This window comes from Rutidosis leptorrhynchoides, chromosome 3 (genome assembly GCF_046630445.1).
Source record: "Rutidosis leptorrhynchoides isolate AG116_Rl617_1_P2 chromosome 3, CSIRO_AGI_Rlap_v1, whole genome shotgun sequence".
NCBI classification, from domain to species: domain Eukaryota; kingdom Viridiplantae; phylum Streptophyta; class Magnoliopsida; order Asterales; family Asteraceae; genus Rutidosis; species Rutidosis leptorrhynchoides.
In genome coordinates this window covers 3,255,684-3,273,667 of record NC_092335.1, presented here as the reverse complement: position 1 = coordinate 3,273,667, position 17,984 = coordinate 3,255,684, and the positions used below count along the sequence as shown (strand labels likewise).

At 30.7% G+C, this 17,984-nt stretch overlaps 1 protein-coding gene across 1 annotated transcript in view; it reads right to left on the bottom strand.

Annotated features, from left to right (window-relative positions):
* The window catches only part of LOC139896972 (protein FAR1-RELATED SEQUENCE 5-like), a 41,467-nt gene extending 38,695 nt beyond the window's left edge, over positions 1-2,772 (bottom strand). Inside the window, exons 1-2 of the mRNA XM_071879605.1 lie at positions 2,631-2,772; positions 2,021-2,127 (exon numbers count right to left, since the gene is read on the bottom strand). Coding sequence (XP_071735706.1) covers positions 2,021-2,127; positions 2,631-2,772 — 249 coding nt within the window. The remainder of the gene's footprint in view (positions 1-2,020; positions 2,128-2,630) is intronic.
* Between the last annotated feature and the right edge of the window lie 15,212 nt (positions 2,773-17,984).

The following is a 17,984-nucleotide window of genomic DNA, read 5'->3' as shown; positions in this document are numbered from 1 at the left end:
GTATATGAATTATCGTATGGAAAATACCGGTTTTAGAGATTGCTACACACTAACGGGCAGTGTACCCGATCGTGTAGTAGTATAGTAACTGGTTTAGTTCCGTGTATCGTTCCAAGGACAGTTATATCAGTCAAACTAGAATTTGAAACTATATTATGATTAACTAAGTGAATGAAAGTTAAAAGTACAAGTTTTATGTTTTGGTGGCTATTTAACGATTTAGCCAAATCAAAGAAGGTTAAATGTAAAAACAATATTTTTGTCTTTTAAGTTTATGAAATGATAATAAGTGCAAATAAAGCAAGTAAGATAGTTTTGAATTAAATCAAAGAGATGAAATGTTTATCTAGATATTTTACCCTCGGTATTGGATGTAAATTAGATATTAAGCCCTGATTGAATAATTATGTGTGTAGTTATCTAATAGGTTCACTAAGAGTTCTCTCGGATAAACACGCAAATACAATAACAAGATCAAGGGTTCCCTTTTCACTATAGTTCTTGTATTTGTAATCAAATAATTATAAGTATGCTAATCACCTAAATCGACTCGCCAAGAGTTCTCTTTAGCAAGTACTCAAACTAGAATTACTAAGCGAGGGTTCCCTATTACTTAGACCTTTTCGTTTGTGACTAGTTGATCAACAAGATTAAAGACTTGAATAACAATTGCCTTTGCGTTCGCTCTACACAATTCATTCCTATTTTGTTTAACCGTTTTAATCTAGTTTACCCCCTTGGTCCGGTTTAGCAAACAATCAATTTAAGACAAGTTGATTGTAAATCAATATGATACATCAACAAGAGTTCTCTTTATCAACAACATATCAATTAACTAGATACAAATGATTTTAACAACAATAAGCATGGTTCTTAATTCAAGCTTCAATCTATCACGCATAATACATTCAATCAATAAGATTACATCCAATACCTTGGTTATTAATCTAGACAAACATTATAGAAACTAGCCAACAATCATGGTAACAGACAACAATACAATCAATTTATTAACTGAAATCATTGCTGAGAACAAGTAAATAACCTACAAGAACAAGAGTTCTTGGATGAAGAAGATGTTGATGGATGATGCCTTGATGTTGAGCCTCTTCAAAGAGGTTGGAATTCTCCAAAATGCTCTTCAAAATCGCCTCTAAAACTCTCTGGTGCGTAACTCTCTTGAAACAGTCCCAAAACTGATGTTTTAAAGTGGAGAAATTAGGTAAAAAGCAGAAAAAGTCGGGTACACCTACTTCGGGACGTCGTCCTAAAAGGCAGGACGGCGTCCCGGTATAATGATCAAGACGGCGTCTCGAATGACCATGACGGTGTCCCACTTCAAAGGGCAGGACGGCGTCTAGCTATATGGGACGGCGTCCTGCTGTACTATTTTTGACTCTTTCGTTTTCTTTTCAATATTATTTCATTTGGACGAAACCTATCATATCGGAAGCCTTGTTTTATTATTTTAGAGTGGTATTTTGACCCTAACTCGTATCGGGATCAACCAATGTCATAAATCATCGAAATTCTTTGCAAATCATTCTTCCGATACAAATTCGCGCATCTTGGCTTATCACTTGTAGATCACCTTCATTATCTTCGATTATAGAGCGTTTTAAGCGATATTGCGATAGATATATATGATGTAATTGAGCAATATCAGCTATCTTAAAGCGTTGCTTAAGGGTTATGAGTGATTCAACCTCGCAAGACGATCTTAGAAAATCAATTTGAGTTAAGGCCAAAAGATTCTGAGATAAAGGAAGATCATTTGAAGTTCACATTAATGTGTATTCATTGGTCGGCTATTTTTCCTATCTTAGGGACAAGTAATAGTGATAAATGATAATTAGGAATAAAATATGATTTTATGAGAAAAAAATGAGATCATGAGAGTTATTAATGTGATGAATGATCTAGGACATTGCATAGTAAATCTACTTTTGTTATTTTTTTTGAGACGCTATATATTCCTAACAGATGTATAACACGAGTGCTCTCAACGTATGTCTGTCACCTGTGTGACAGTGTCAACTGTAAGCATGTTCGAAGTGTCAACTGTGTGCGAGTGAAAGATGTTAGAACTTGATCTTAATCTAACCCGCCTACTAACTTTCTTAATACCTAATACCAATGTTTGTATTTAATTAGATATTAGTACCCATTTATATTCTTGGTTAATTAGTATTAACCAACCATTAAAAATGTGATTAATGGTGTTAATGTAGACATTTCAAGAGTGAATGAGTTTCACTTATTGTGGCCTAATAAATAGCGTCTTCACCTCATTGAAAAGAAGAACACGAGAGAAATTATACACACAAGCTATAAAGTAACACATACGCATATGTGAGTTGTGAGATAAGAGTATTCATGTTCATTTAGCACGAAGCAAACTCGTTGAAGGAATCATAGGCTGTGAACTTCAAATGCTTACCGTTTGTGATTTTTTCCCCCGTCCGGTGATCTATGCGTCGATCCAAACGTCGATCCGAACGTCGATCCTTTCTTCTTCCGCTATAGTTTTGGGTATGTCTCAAATCTATTGTTTATACTACAATTTATTTTCAAGAAAATAAAATTAAAGAATTTCTTTGTGACCAACAAAATACAAATATATAACTTACCAAATAACTTACCAAATGTGAAACCATATATTGACATTAAAGCTTTGTTCACAGTGATGATCCCAATAGATGTATCGATCTTGAACGACCATGCAACAATGTCGATTGCTACCTTTTTGTCAGACTTACTTGACGGAATCATTTTCACTATATTTTGGTACTTTCTTGGGAAGAAATTTTTTTTTTCTTGGGAAGAAGTTTTACCCCTTCTACATAAACAAGATGTTTGAAATTTCACAACCCAACAAAAGCCTTTGTGTTTGGTCACCACTATTTAAGTAATACCAAAACGGATGATCAAAGGAGAAGTAATGCTATTTAAGTAATATTCAAAATGATTATGAATATTTAGTTGTTTACATTGAGGATTTTGCTAACGGCGACGCTTAGAACTGTCGTTAACACGCTTTAATGTGTTGTACAGTTTCTTAACCGCCATCTTGAAAGTGACAAGTAACCTATATGCATAATACATTTTTGCGTGTTAACGACCTCCCTAAGGGTCGTCGTTAGCAAAATCTTTATGACAACGATAATAATGAGTTGGAGAAATAAAGATAGGTTGAAATTAGTTTGAAATTTAGGGATGAAGGTTAAAGGAAAAGATATTAAGATGAAAATGCTCTAATAATTACCCTCACATGTCTGGCACATGACCTAATTGGCGTGGATATTTAACGTCCGGATGAGAAGGACTATCCTTGATTGAAGGTCAAATCACATGGACTATAAAGTGATGAAAAAGTACAAGGACTAGCAGTGACTTTTGTTACAAACCACATGTACTATCCTTAATGTTATGCCAAAATAAAAATAAGAAAAATTACTAGGGTGGTCCTTGTGTTTTGCCCCGAATTTCACGCGGAGTTCCTGTGTTTTATTTTACTCGAGTGGTCATTGTGACTTTCCTTAGTTACGTGGGTGGTCCATTTGTCAAACGTCCGTCCAATTCAGACGTTAACTTCTAAGATGTGTCAAATGCACGAGGGTACGTTTGTCATTTTACCTTAAAAAATTACTAAGGTAGTCCCGTGTTTACCTCAAATTTCACGTGGAGTCTCTATGTTATTTTACGTGAGTAGTCACTATGATCTATTAATGTTACGTGGGTTGTCCCTAATGCTAACAAACATTAAAGAAGTATGTTAAGTAACTAAAAGTGGCAAAAATATGATGATCCTAGCTCTTTGGTACGTCTCAGCGTGCCCACTACAATTTTTCGATGTTTATTTTGAACTTTTCGAACTCTAAAAGACTCTAGAAGGCATGAAACTGAGAGTGCTCGTGAAAACCTACGAGTCTTGATCGTTGCACCATTTTGAGTGAATATGCGAAAATCAGCCAAATCCGTCACCAGAATACGAAAGTTTCGCAAAATGCGAAAACCATGCGAAATTCGATTTTTGGGGTCGAAATTTTTTAAAATTCATGTGGTCATACTGAGACATTCCAAAGAGCTAGGATCATTAGATTTGTGCCACTTTTAGGTACTTAAAATACTTTTTTAACGTCTGTTAGCCTCAGAGACCACTTACGTAACATTGACAAATCAAAATGATCACCAAGTAAAAAAAACATAAAAGACTCCGCTTAATATTTTAGGTAGAGAAGCGAGACCACCCAAGTATTTTTTTCAAGGTAAAATGAAAAAACTATCCTCGTGTGCTTGGCACATGTTAGAATAACGTCTGACTTGAACGGACATTTGACAGAGGGACCACCCACGTAAACTTGAAAAATTACAGTGATCATCCAAGTCAAAAAAGTAAAACGTGGACTCATCATGAAATTTAAGATAAAACATAGGGACCACCCAAATACACATGAGCTCTGCATGAAATTTAGGGTAAAATACATGAACCACTCAAATAATTTTTTCTAAAAATAAATACATATATACGCATAATAAATTGACATGACTTAGCAATCTTATTTAATGGAAGTTAGACAGAGGGATGTTGATTGTAAATTTTTGTTAAACAGAGAATTTTAAAGGCAAAAAAACGCTGAAAGATGCTATTAACAATATGAGGTATAATAGAGGGACTAATAGACTACAAAATTCAATTCAAAACCTCTAATGTAATGTAGACAAGGTAAGTTATCTCAATTGAACAAAAATCTCCCTATCAGATACACGATAACTGCCAATTTATTTTCTCTATAAGTGCCTAACAGCACTTTAACCAAAAAATTCAAATTTCCGCAATCATCATCGTCTTTTCCGGCCAACCATACTCACCCGTTACACCTTCAACCATGAACACCAATCGTCACTTTCATCCGACGTACCCAAATTCAATTCCAATTAATTCCTCATTCTTGCACCACCTACCCAACAACCAACAGGGGCTCACGCCCAAATCAATCACCTTCATTCTCACATAAAAACACTATCTTCGTTGGTGGTATCACAAAGTCAACGAGTCTGGCAGCTATTAACAATGCATTCAATATTTTCGGTCCGATAAAGGCGTTCAGTTGGAAATAGGGAAGGTCTTATTTGTTCATTAAGTTCTTGAATATCGATGCTGCAATTAAAGCTATAGAAACCATGAACAAAGCTAAGTTCTTTGGCAGATTTCTCTCTGTAGGATTCGCTAAATCTGATCTGATTAACGACGACATTAAGCATACTAAAGATTCTGTTAATTCCGGCAATAAGAAGCTGGAAATTATACTTACTGTCGAGCAAGATGTTCAAAATCAGATGAATCTAGCTGCTATGATAGTTGATAAACACCCAATCAAATCAGAGAAACTATTTAAGTGGCTAAAAACAAGAGAAGCGGCTATAGATTTAATCATAACATGGGGTACTTAGGAGTTACGTTGAATGTAAGAACCCAGAAAGTTTCAAGAGAGTTAACTCAGGTCCGACACTTAGTAATCTAGAATTCCTTAAAGTTCAACCAATGATTCAACGCGCCCTCAAATTTTCCAGATTTGCCCGTCTTGAAATTCATGGGTGCCCAGTTGAATGCTCTTCTATTGACTCCTTGAATCTAATTGTTGGTCAAATTGGAGGTGAAGTTATACACGTTGATTCTAGATCTTCCCAACTAAAACACGCTAAAACATTAATCGTAATGGCAATACTAAGTGATCCAGCCCCTATTAATCAGTATTTTCATGTTTCTGTTTCTTCGTCTAGCTCTTGCAAAGTGTGGGTTCAGGAAGAGTTAGTTAAAGCCAATTTGGAAGACATAACAATTGAAGATATTGAACTGCGTAACTTGGAAATTCAAGGGGTTACGAATGCAGTTTCAAAATCAAATGATAAAGCTGTTAATGAAGATGTGGAAACTAACGGCGAGGATAACTCACCGGAAAACGGTTCATTTCCGGCTACAGGTGAACCACTTCCGGTTAAAGATTCAAATGTCGAGTTTTCTATTTCGGGTGATGTGGGCATAGTGGATTTATTTGCCTCCCCTCTCTCTTCCAAAACGGGTAATAAAACAAAGGTAGATGGGCACCATATACCAGAATAGGGAGACAAAGTTGAGGCTGACAAAGACAATATGCTCAGTAAGTTTAAAAGCCCTTTGTTTTCTATTCCCCAAGTAGATAACATTGACAATGTGGAGCCTGGTATTCCCATTTACCTTGAGCAGACACCTCAAAATATTAGTGTTGACCTACATGATTCAGAGTACCCACTATTTTACCCACAGGCACACGTGGTCAGGCACAAAATACAAAAGTAATTTACCCCAATTCTTATTGTGATAAAGTTTTAACAGAAAACCCCACTGTTAATAAACAAAATTCAAGGGCATGTGGGGACATGTCTTGTAACAATGTTTGTGATGCAATTCGAAAAAGAGGTACCAATTCTAAAGTATCGAAAGAGACTAGTACCCAAAACTCTAGCGAATCCTTAGAAGTTACAAATAATGGCACAAAACACTCAAACACAAATGTTAAATCCCCTCTTTTCGATACTATAAGTGAAATTCGTTGTAGCAAAAATAAGGGGGTTGAAAATCTAGCTCAAGTATTTAATGGGGTAGATTCGGAAAAAAAGATCAATGGGCAAGGATCGTTTAAAGAAGACCTACTAAAGTTTGGAAACGTGATGGATAAATTGGCGGCTGAGGAGTTGCCAAATCGATTGTCGAAAGCATGAGGCTTGCTTCATGGAACACCCGAGGGCCTAGGTAATATAAATAAAGGCCATATGGCGGGTGATTTAGTCAATCATTTTCATGTTCAATTTTTAGCAATTCAAGAAACGGTGGTAAAAAATGTGTCATAACCCATCTTCAGTTTCTATTGCAAAATCATCCTCAATTTGAAGAAACATTTTAAATCTTCAAAACGACGAGCACGTGGTTAATTTGGTTGTTCCGGATTGTTGGAGATGGAAAATCGGGGATGGGAACCAAGTTTTATTTTGGCAAGATTTGTGGGTTGGTGATGTTTCGTTAAAGTCCCATTTCCCAAATCTATTTGCTCTTTGCTCGCTACAGGATGCTTCAGTTTCTAGCTTTTATGGGTCTGTTCTGGGCCGAGGACATCAGTTTGGTTGGTCCTTGTTGCTTAATGGGCCGATTACACTTGTTGACCATTATTCGATTTCTAAATTACTTCAACTGTTATCAAATGTTCAAACAACAGTGGGTGAAGATGCAATCATTTGGAAGCCATCAATTTCGGGTGCTTTTAATGTTGCCGAGGCAATGAGGTTGCTTGTTATTTTGGACACTTTCCATTTACCGGATTGGAAAAGTCTTGTTTGGAATAACCGAGTTCCTTCTAAAATAGATATTTTGCATTGGTTGGCATGTAATCGTAGCATCCCGGATAAAGACATTCTCATTAGAAGACACATTCTTCCGGGAAATAATTCTCCTCTATGTGTTTGGTGCAATTCCGAGCCAGAAACCGTTGATCATTTGTTAATGCACTGTCCTTGGTCCTTTTGTATATGGTCCGCCCTCTTTAAATGGTGGAATGTTCGTTGGGTTATCCCAAAGTCTATCCTAGACTTTTCGAGTGATTGGTACTTTGGCATGGGTATAGGTGACAAAAATTTTTGGAGGTTAATTGGTCCGGCGACAATGTGATAGCCCGTCCTAATCCACCTGGACGAAGTTATCAACATTTGGTCCCATTGCGAGGTACTGTCCTAAGTATGCCATGAACGACTCCATGTAATATCTTTAAAATGAGCAAATGCACAGCGGAAGATTTCTTTCATACCTGAGAATAAACATGCTTTAAAGTGTCAACCAAAAGGTTGGTGAGTTCATAGGTTTAACATAAATAATAAAATTCATCATTTTGATAGACCACAAGATTTAAATGTGCATGGTACAAATGGGTCCGAATCCTACACCCACCTGTAATGTACATGCGATTTCCTTTAAATACAGTACACATATCTCGTGTACGAAATCATTTTTTTCAAAATGATTAATAACCGTACACATATCTCGTGTACAAAATATCATACACATAACCTGTGCATAAAAATCATTCTCTCGATATATAACATTCACTTTGCTTTCATTGCTTGGCTTGGTAACCGACCTTAACATTTAATGCGCATCAATCATATCCCCAAAATAAACCGAACTTTCAGTCTGTAATAATATATAAACCTCGAAGTACTAAACACCACGCCCACTAGCTCTTCCGTCTAGTAAACAATCTGGGTGGGGGTGTTAAACCCGATAGCTACCTTTAGAATTCGCGTGAATTAGGGGTCATACCCGTTTCCTAATTCTTAGGTTACCAAGCTATAATAATCAAGGGGAAATATTCACATCAATTAGTGGCAATTATAACGTCCAACTAATTCAATAATAATCAACAGAACTTCCGTCTGTATAATAATTCATTCGAGGAAAGTTTTGCTTGTGTCTATCTCGTCAAACATTTATAAAAGCATCTCATGTATTCTCAATCCAAAAATATAGATTTCAAAGGAATTTAATAAAACAGTTGTAAAAACAGCGCATGTATTCTCAGTCCCAAAAATGTAAAGAGTAAAAGGGAGCAAATGAACTCACGATACGATATTTTGTAGTAAAAATATGCATACGACGGCACTGAACAAGTGCAGGTTGGCCTCAGATTCACGAATCTATATCATATATACATATATATATATATATATATATATATATATATATATATATATATATATATATATATATATATATATATATATATATATATATATATATATATATATATATATTAACACATATAATTGTATTCGAACAAATTTATATATATTTATTAGTGATAACACTTTTATATTAATAACTTATAGGTTTCATTATTTAATTAAATATATTCATTTTATATATTGTAAATAAGTAAAGGTATTAATATAGTTAAGTTATGGGTATTAAATATATTTTTATATAAAGATCATTTATTTGTTAAATTAATACTTGTAATAATACTAGTTCAAAGATAATACTAATAATGATAGTAATAATAGTAATAATAAAATGTTAATTTTTAAAATGATAATTTTAATAATAACTTTAATAAAAATGATAACTTTACTAAAAAATGATTCTTTTAATAATAATATAGTTATAATAATAACAATGATACTAGTAGTAAAAATGATAATAATAATAATAATAATAATAATAATAATAATAATAATAATAATAATAATAATAATAATAATATAGTTGTAAAAATAATAATTTTTTTATAATAACAATACTAATAATGATAATAATAATGTTAATAATAATAATAATAATAATAATAATAATAATAATAATAATAATAATAATAATAATAATAATAATAATAATAATAATAATAATAATAATAATAATACTTATAATGATAACAATAATGATAATAAAGATAATAATACTTAATACTTAATAATTATAATAATAATAATAATAATAATAATAATAATAATAATAATAATCATAATTGTAACCATAATCATAATAATAATAATAAATGATACTTAATACTTGTATTAATAATAATAATAATAATAATAATAATAATAATAATAATAATAATAATAATAATAATAATAATAATAACAATAATAATAATAATAGCAATAATAATAATAATAATAATAAGAGAATACTACCTCAAAGTAGAGGCCTTTTAAAAAAATAATGTCTTATCTCAGGCTCGAACCCGAGACCTCTCGGTTAACAACCATACACCCAAACCATTGATCTGTCCATTACTTTCTGAAATACTTGGTACACTAAATATCTTTAACCCGAAAATTCTTGCCTTATAATCTGGCCCATATTTACTTTGGGCCCAACATACCCAATGTTTAAACCTAAGAAGTCTGTTTGTTAGGTCCAATAAATGAAAACTCATTAAATCAAACCCAATTAATCAAAACCCCATTTATGTTGTTGCTTGGATCTACAAAGCCCAGTAACTTGTTTTAATTAAATTGACCGATGGATTGTGGGTGTGAATACTGGAGTTCGATCGGAACAGAAGCAAAAAAACAGAAGAGGCGTACAACAGTAACTGTGTTCGATGAGAACAGGAACATGGTCGTTTGCAGAAATACAAAGGTTTTGGTATTGAACCGTAGTAATAGCATATCGAAGGCGTGTTCTTAGGTGGGTGATCGAAGAGAGAATTAACAAGATGGGTGTTAGGTTGAATCTAGAAAACAGTAGCAGCAGTCGTATGATCATAAAGAATACAGCAGGTTTCTCGATGATCTTTTTGGGTCTTGTTCGATAGATAGAAACTAGCAACTGTAGTAGCACTTTGATTAACAGTAGTAGCAATTGGGTTCGAAAGTAACAGGTGATGGTGATATCGGGTTAATGATTCGATGAAGATGGTGGGTTTGTGGTTAATCGAATCAGAACAGTAACCATCAACTTCGATAATGTCTCAGGTTGGTGATAGTTATAGATGGTGGTGATGATCATGGTGGTTGTGATCGGCTGGGTGGTAGATGATGGTGGTACTCTTCGTCTAATAGTAAACAAACAGAAGCATACGCACAACAGCAAGATGATGATCGAAGGTGTTTATGATGGTGCATGGTGATCAATTTAAACAAAGAAAATAATAGAAGATAGCAGCAGTCCAGTGACGAGATCAAATGAGTGTCTCAATGGTTATTGATGGTGGGTTTGTGTTTGAGTGTCGACATGAGAGAAGACAAAGGTAAACATCAGCGATGTTGTCGTGGTGTCTTCAACTATACAGAAAAAGAAAGCAGTGATGGTGTTTTAGTGAGAGAATTAAAGAGAGAAAAGATAGAGGAAAGAGTGCGGTAGTGACTCGCAATGGTTCGTGGATATGGAGGTTTGATGGAGGGGTGGTGGTTAAGGTGTTGAATGGTGGCCGGAGATTCAAGGAGATTGATGGTTGTCGAAGGTGATATTGGTGGTGGAGCATGCTCACGGTTGTAAATGGACAAAGGTGGTGAGGGTGATGAATGGTTGGGTTATGGTGATTGCCTGAGGTGGTTCAAGGTGGTGAGTTGTGGTCGACGATGGGCTGTGGGTGTTGAAGAAGAAGAAGATGTTGATCAAGTGGTGGAATATTTATCTATCTAACTCTCTCTGGATACATATATATACATAGAGTATATGATTAATATTAATAATAATTAATAATTAATAATAATTAAATAACATGTGGGAAAACACTTAGCAGCCCTCAGTAAAATATCTACCGACAGTTTATCCCGGATGGTTATATCGTGTCCATTGCTAAACAGTTAACGTATAAAAGTGTTCCTAAAAATCCCAAATTTTTATATTAAGTTCATTTAGTTATTTCAGTCATTAACTGTTTGAAACCTGACAAAAAAGGTTCGGTAATTATTTATTTTCTGTTCCAAATAATATGTACGGAGTACTAAAATCTAAACTAAAAAGGTAAAAATATTTTTAACAAACCTAAAATCTTTGTAATCGATTTACAGTCCAACTTTTATTTTAATCCTTCAGATAAATGTATTAGATCTATATGAACACTAACGAGATGTCAACCGAGTGTTACTGACGATTACTAATTAGGTCCGAAATCACAAAATATATAATTAATATACTTTATATATATATATATATATATATATATATATATATATATATATATATATATATATATATATATATATGTTTTAAATAATAATTTCACATAATTACTTTTATTAACATCAACATATAATATTTCAAATTATATTTCCAATTATATATATATATATATATATATATATATATATATATATACACACACACACACACACACACACATAACTATTTACAATTAATTGTTCGTGAATCGTCGGAAATGGTCGAAGGTTAAATGGATGTACGAAAATGGTTCAAAAATTTTGAGACGCAGCATAACGGACTTTGCTTATCATGTCAGAATTATGAAATCGTATCGTGAATTTGGTTCAAAATTAGTCGAAATTTTTTGGGTCGTCACAGACAATATGGGCTATTTGGTTAGCACGCAACGAATTCGCCTTCAACGACAACTACACGTGTAACGTGTTGGAACTCCATTGTCTCCCATATCAAGCTTAAAGTGTTCTCGTGGGCGACTTTTCATAAGTTATGTCATAGTCATCAATTTTATGTTTGGGATTGCAATGCCGGTATATTATGTCTTTCGGCTTAAGTTTAAGTTATTGTTTCTTTGTATCATAGCCGAAAGTTCTTTATTGTAATTGTTCACTTCATCATTTTTATGAAGGTTTTAATATATTGATTCATTTTCGGTGAAAAAAAAAAAAGGTAATCTCAAAACGACATCCATCCATCCATCCATCCATAAAAGCAGGAAGTTGGTGGTAGAGTACAAGAAAAATAAGAACAATAATTGAATATGAAACAAATTATGCAAGCTAGTTTGCTCAACTACCATCTTTTTCTTTCTTTTCTTTATATTTACTGTACTACTATTACTATGTCAGTAATATAAAACGAATATTGGCAAAAGATTTGTTGATTTTACTTTGCATATTAAAAGCAAAAATAACTGTACCCATCGGAACCCTCTGACCTTTTTCCAGTCTATTATTGCTGTTACTCCACGTTACTACGTACATCGCTACATTTCAAAATTTACTGAGCAGGTGAAAATGACTACCTTTTTGATTAATTTCCCAAACACAGTTTTTACATCAAAATACAGTAGTTTTTTTTCTTGTTGCAACCTCCATATATTTTTGGTTTCGCACGAAATTTGTAATCATTAGGATGAGATACATGGCCTCATAATCAAGACAATGCAGCATTATCCCAAGTTTTTAGTTTTTCTTTTTAAAATATTCCAAATTAATACTCTTTCAGTCCCATATTAAAAGTTAAGTATTCAATTTTGAGATTTGTCAAATTAATAGTTCAATTCTATAAATAAAAGAGAATAAAGAGCTTAAGTTTTATTATGCCCTTAATGTATGTGAATAGAATTAAAGGAGAAAGAAAAAGTAAGGTTAAAACTTAAAAGTAAACAGAAGGTACAATACTTTTATAACATTTTCTTAAATTGTGTGTTTTTTGTATAGAGACTATTAATTTGAGACGGAGGAAGTAGTAGTCAACTTACAAAAATAAATAAGAATTAACATCTTTTATACTCTTACCTTTTTTTCGCAGTTATTTACTACTCTCTATACTGTCTCAACAAATTAAATATCCTAGACAAAAATAAAAATGAGTCCACATATACATTAAATTTTTTACTACGTATAAAAAAAGTAGTACTTCAATTTATCTATTTATTTATTTGCACTGTATTTAACTATTAAAATTTATACTATTACATTATTTGACTTAATTAAATATATTGATAAAAGTATATATATATATATATATATATATATATATATATATATATATATATATATATATATATATATATATATATATATATATATATATATATATATAATTTTTTTTTTTTGAAAAATTTTTTTTCACGCACATTATAGATTGGATGAAAATATGAACAGTTAATAATGACACTTTGTGATAAATGTTTTTATTTTGGCGAGAAAACGCCCGAAGAATTAATATATAACAATTATCGTGTTTTTCGAGCGTATTTTTAGGTTTTAGATATTAGGGCTTAGATATTAGGGTTTTGATATTAGGGTTTAGAAATTTAAGGTTTAGGGTTTAGATTTAGAATTTAGATTGAGTTTTTAACAGGAACGGTTTAGAGTTTAGAGTCTAGGGTTTTGGGTTTAGGGTTTTGGGTTTTGGGTTCCTTGATGTTGGTGTTTTAGTCATGGTTGCGATTTCGGGTGATTTCCTTAGCGGTTGTATGGTTCAAGTAGGGTGGACTACTTGTATCAGTTTAACGGTCTTGATATCGGAAAAATCGACATGCTTTTATACCCTAAAACAAGCCCTAAATAAAATAAAGTAATCGACTTTATCGAAGAATATGGTGGTTATTCGCTCTATTTGGTAGATTAAGTAATTGCAAGGGCATTGCAAAAGGAATTATAAAAAACGGACTTAAAACGAAGTATCTATAGCGAAAAGGGAGAAATCGAGTTACGACCTCGAAAACAGTCAAACACGAGCTGCCCAAGACTAGCCACACGGGCTGCCAGACAACCAACACGGGCTGCCAGACACCCATCACGGGTTGCCATGAAAACCAGAAACACGTGTATCCCCCACTGTCAAGATCAAGCAAAGGCATTCTCCACGCGCAACCTGGCTCATTCCACGGTTTAATGACCCGTCCTAATCCATCTGGATGAAGTCTTCAACAGTTAGTCCCATTGCGAGGTTCTGACATCTATATGCCATGAACGACTCCATGTAATATGAGCAAATGCACAGCGGAAGATTTCTTTCGTACCTGAGAATAAACATGCTTTAAAGTGTCAACCAAAAGGTTGGTGAGTTCATAAGTTTATCATAACAATCATTTCAATATATTAATAGACCACAAGATTTCCGTTTATAAATATATGTACACTCGCAAGTGCATAAAAGTATTCTATAAATTGTAGGCACCCGGTAACAAGCCTTAACGTTCATGTTTTACCCTCTGAAGTACACCAGATCAGGTGTGTTTAAAATAACCTCGAAGTACTAAAGCATCCCATAGTCAGGATGGGGTTTGTCAGGCCCAATAAATCTATCTTTAGGATTCGCGCCTACCGTACATAGACAAGTAGTTTAATGTTACCAAGCTAAGGGTATATTTCTGGTTTAAACCTACGTAGAATTAGTTTTAGTACTTGTGCCTATTTCGTAAAACGTTTATAAAATAGCGCATGTATTCTCAGTCCAAAAATATATATTGCAAAAGCAATTAAAAAGGGAGCAAATGAAACTCACCATACTGTATTTTGTAGTAAAAATACATGTGACGACATAGAACAAAATGTAGGGTTGGCCTTGGATTCACGAACCTATATTAGATATATATATATATATATATATATATATATATATATATATATATATATATATATATATATATATATATATATATATATATATATATATATATATATACACATATTAGTAATCGAACAATGTCATATATCATAACTTTATATATTATATGTTAAATTTTTATTTATATATTTGAAAATGATTATTATTTGTATAGTTTTATATCTATATATTTTAAAATTATCTAATTTGTTATATATATATATATATATATATATATATATATATATATATATATATATATATATATATATATATATATATATATATATATATATATATATATATATATATATATATATATTTTTATATAAAGATTGTTAATATAATTAACTCATATATAATGTTACTTATAAATATATTTCTATATCAATAGTAATAAAAGTTGTGTTTGATTATAATGATATTATTAATAATAGTAATACTAGTAAGAACAATTATTATAATTTATAATAGTAATAATAATGGTGTCTCTAAAAATAGTAGTAGTAATAATAATACACCTAATATTTATCAAAATAATAATTTTTTATAGAAATGTTTACTTTTAATGATAATAATTTTAGTAAATATAGTAATGATACTTTTTATACTATTTTTAGCAGTAATGATATTTATAATAATAATAATAATAGTAATAAACCAAATTTTGGTTTTAATCATAATAATACGACTAATAATATCATAACTGGTGATACTAATAATAATTATTATTATTATTATAATAATAATATTAATAATAATAATAATAATAATACTTATTAAATACTAATAATAAGAATAACAATATCTAATTTTTATTAATGATAACATTAATCATAATATTAATGGTAGTAATAATTTTGATTAGCATGTTAATAACAAGAATAATAATAATAATAATAATAATAATAATAATAATAATAATAATAATAATAATAATAATAATAATAATAATAATAATAATAATAATAATAATAATAATAATAATAATAATAATAAAAATAATAATAATAATAATAGTAATAGTAATAATAATAATAATATTAATAATAATAAAATAGAAAACTACCTTGGAGAGGGTTTTAAAAAAAAATGTGCCTCATGCGAGGCTCGAACCCCCGACCTCTCGAAAACCCGAAAACACCCATCACCACTCTTCCATTCCTATTTTTCTGAAGTTATATCCATCTATATTTATTTAACCAGTAAACTGCTCTAACCTTTCTTCCTCTTCCTGACCCATTAATCGACCCAGTAACTTCCAACAATTGAAGACGGTAAATTTTTAAGGTTTAATTAGTTTATGAAAATGAAACTTAAAAACCAGAAGGTGAGTAATTTGATTTATCAAAAAAAAATATATAAAGGTTGTAACAGCCACGAAGAACACGTTCAGGAACACAAACCTCAATTTTGATTTCTGGACATTTTTGGACAAAGCTTTCAACACGAATTGTGTTTAAAATTCCTCCTATAAACTAACTAAATCAATAATTTGATTTAAAACGTAAAATCACACTCGAATTTCTTCAAGAACCGATTTATTTGACTTTTTAGAGATTAACTTTGACCTTATAATTAGGACTTGATAGATAAAATTGGAGCTTAAAACTTTCCAGATAGTTTTTTGGAAGGATTCTAACTTAAAAGCATTTATAGATTCTTGAATTGATTTGAAATTCGATGTTTTGAATAAAAATATATCGAACAGGGCAGAACCATAAGCTCTCTTTATATTTTCTGTTTTCAATTTATGTATTGCAGTGGTTAACGATTTGTATTTGATAGTGAGAATGAAAAGTTGATTGATTTTTCTTTTTCCATATCGTTATGTCACTAGTTTGGTTTATAGCAATAAAAACAGTCCACAGGACATATACGAATCAGAAGAAGAAGCTAAAAAAAAAATAATCAGATTGTGACGGGCAACAGAATTTGATTGAGTATGGATTCGTTCGTACTAATTAGTCAGACAGAAACAAAGTCTCCTACAGTTTGACATCGATTGGAAGCAGATTAGGTAATTATCTGAAGTTATGTATATTTTATATATACGGTATTTTTATATATATCTTATAAATGTATCTGAATGTGTACTGTATTTGGTATATGTTTATGTATATGTATTTGATTAGAATCAATATAAATATAAACATGTATTAATAAATATATAATTAATATGAATGATAATAATATCAACAATTCTAATAGTTAGTAAATAATTAATTATTAAATAATTTAATAATAATACTAATAATGTTAATAATAACTTAATAACAAATAAATAATGATAATACTGATAATAATAAGTATTAATGATGATGTTCATAATAATATTAACAATAACCATATATCCGATAATAATACTTATATTAATAATAAGGATAATTATATTTAATAATAATGTTAATACTGATATTTTAGCAATAACTAATGACATCTACTTATAATTAAATTATACTTTTAATCATTCTTATTTATATATATAAAGTCTTTATTTTGATATTGATAAATTTTTTTAAAATTTATAATTATAATATTAATAATAACAATATTAATAATACTACTTAATATAAATAATAATGAAAGTAATAACCTTAATATAACAACTCTTCATAACGAATTTTGTATTTATATGTTTTATATAATAGTGTTATTAATACTGATATTCCTATTTATTTTATTGTACATAATATAGTAATTAGATTTTTATTTATATGTAAGTTTAATATGTTAATATTATATTTTATTAACTATGTAACACTTAACAACTATCTACTATTTATAATATCATATACTGAATATATATTTTACAATATACATATGAAATTAATTGTACATAATATCATGTATTTATCTATAGCTTCATTTTAAATTACACTTAATAGTTTTGTATCTTACTTTACATTTTTAATTATAGTTTTTAAATTATAGTTTATAATTT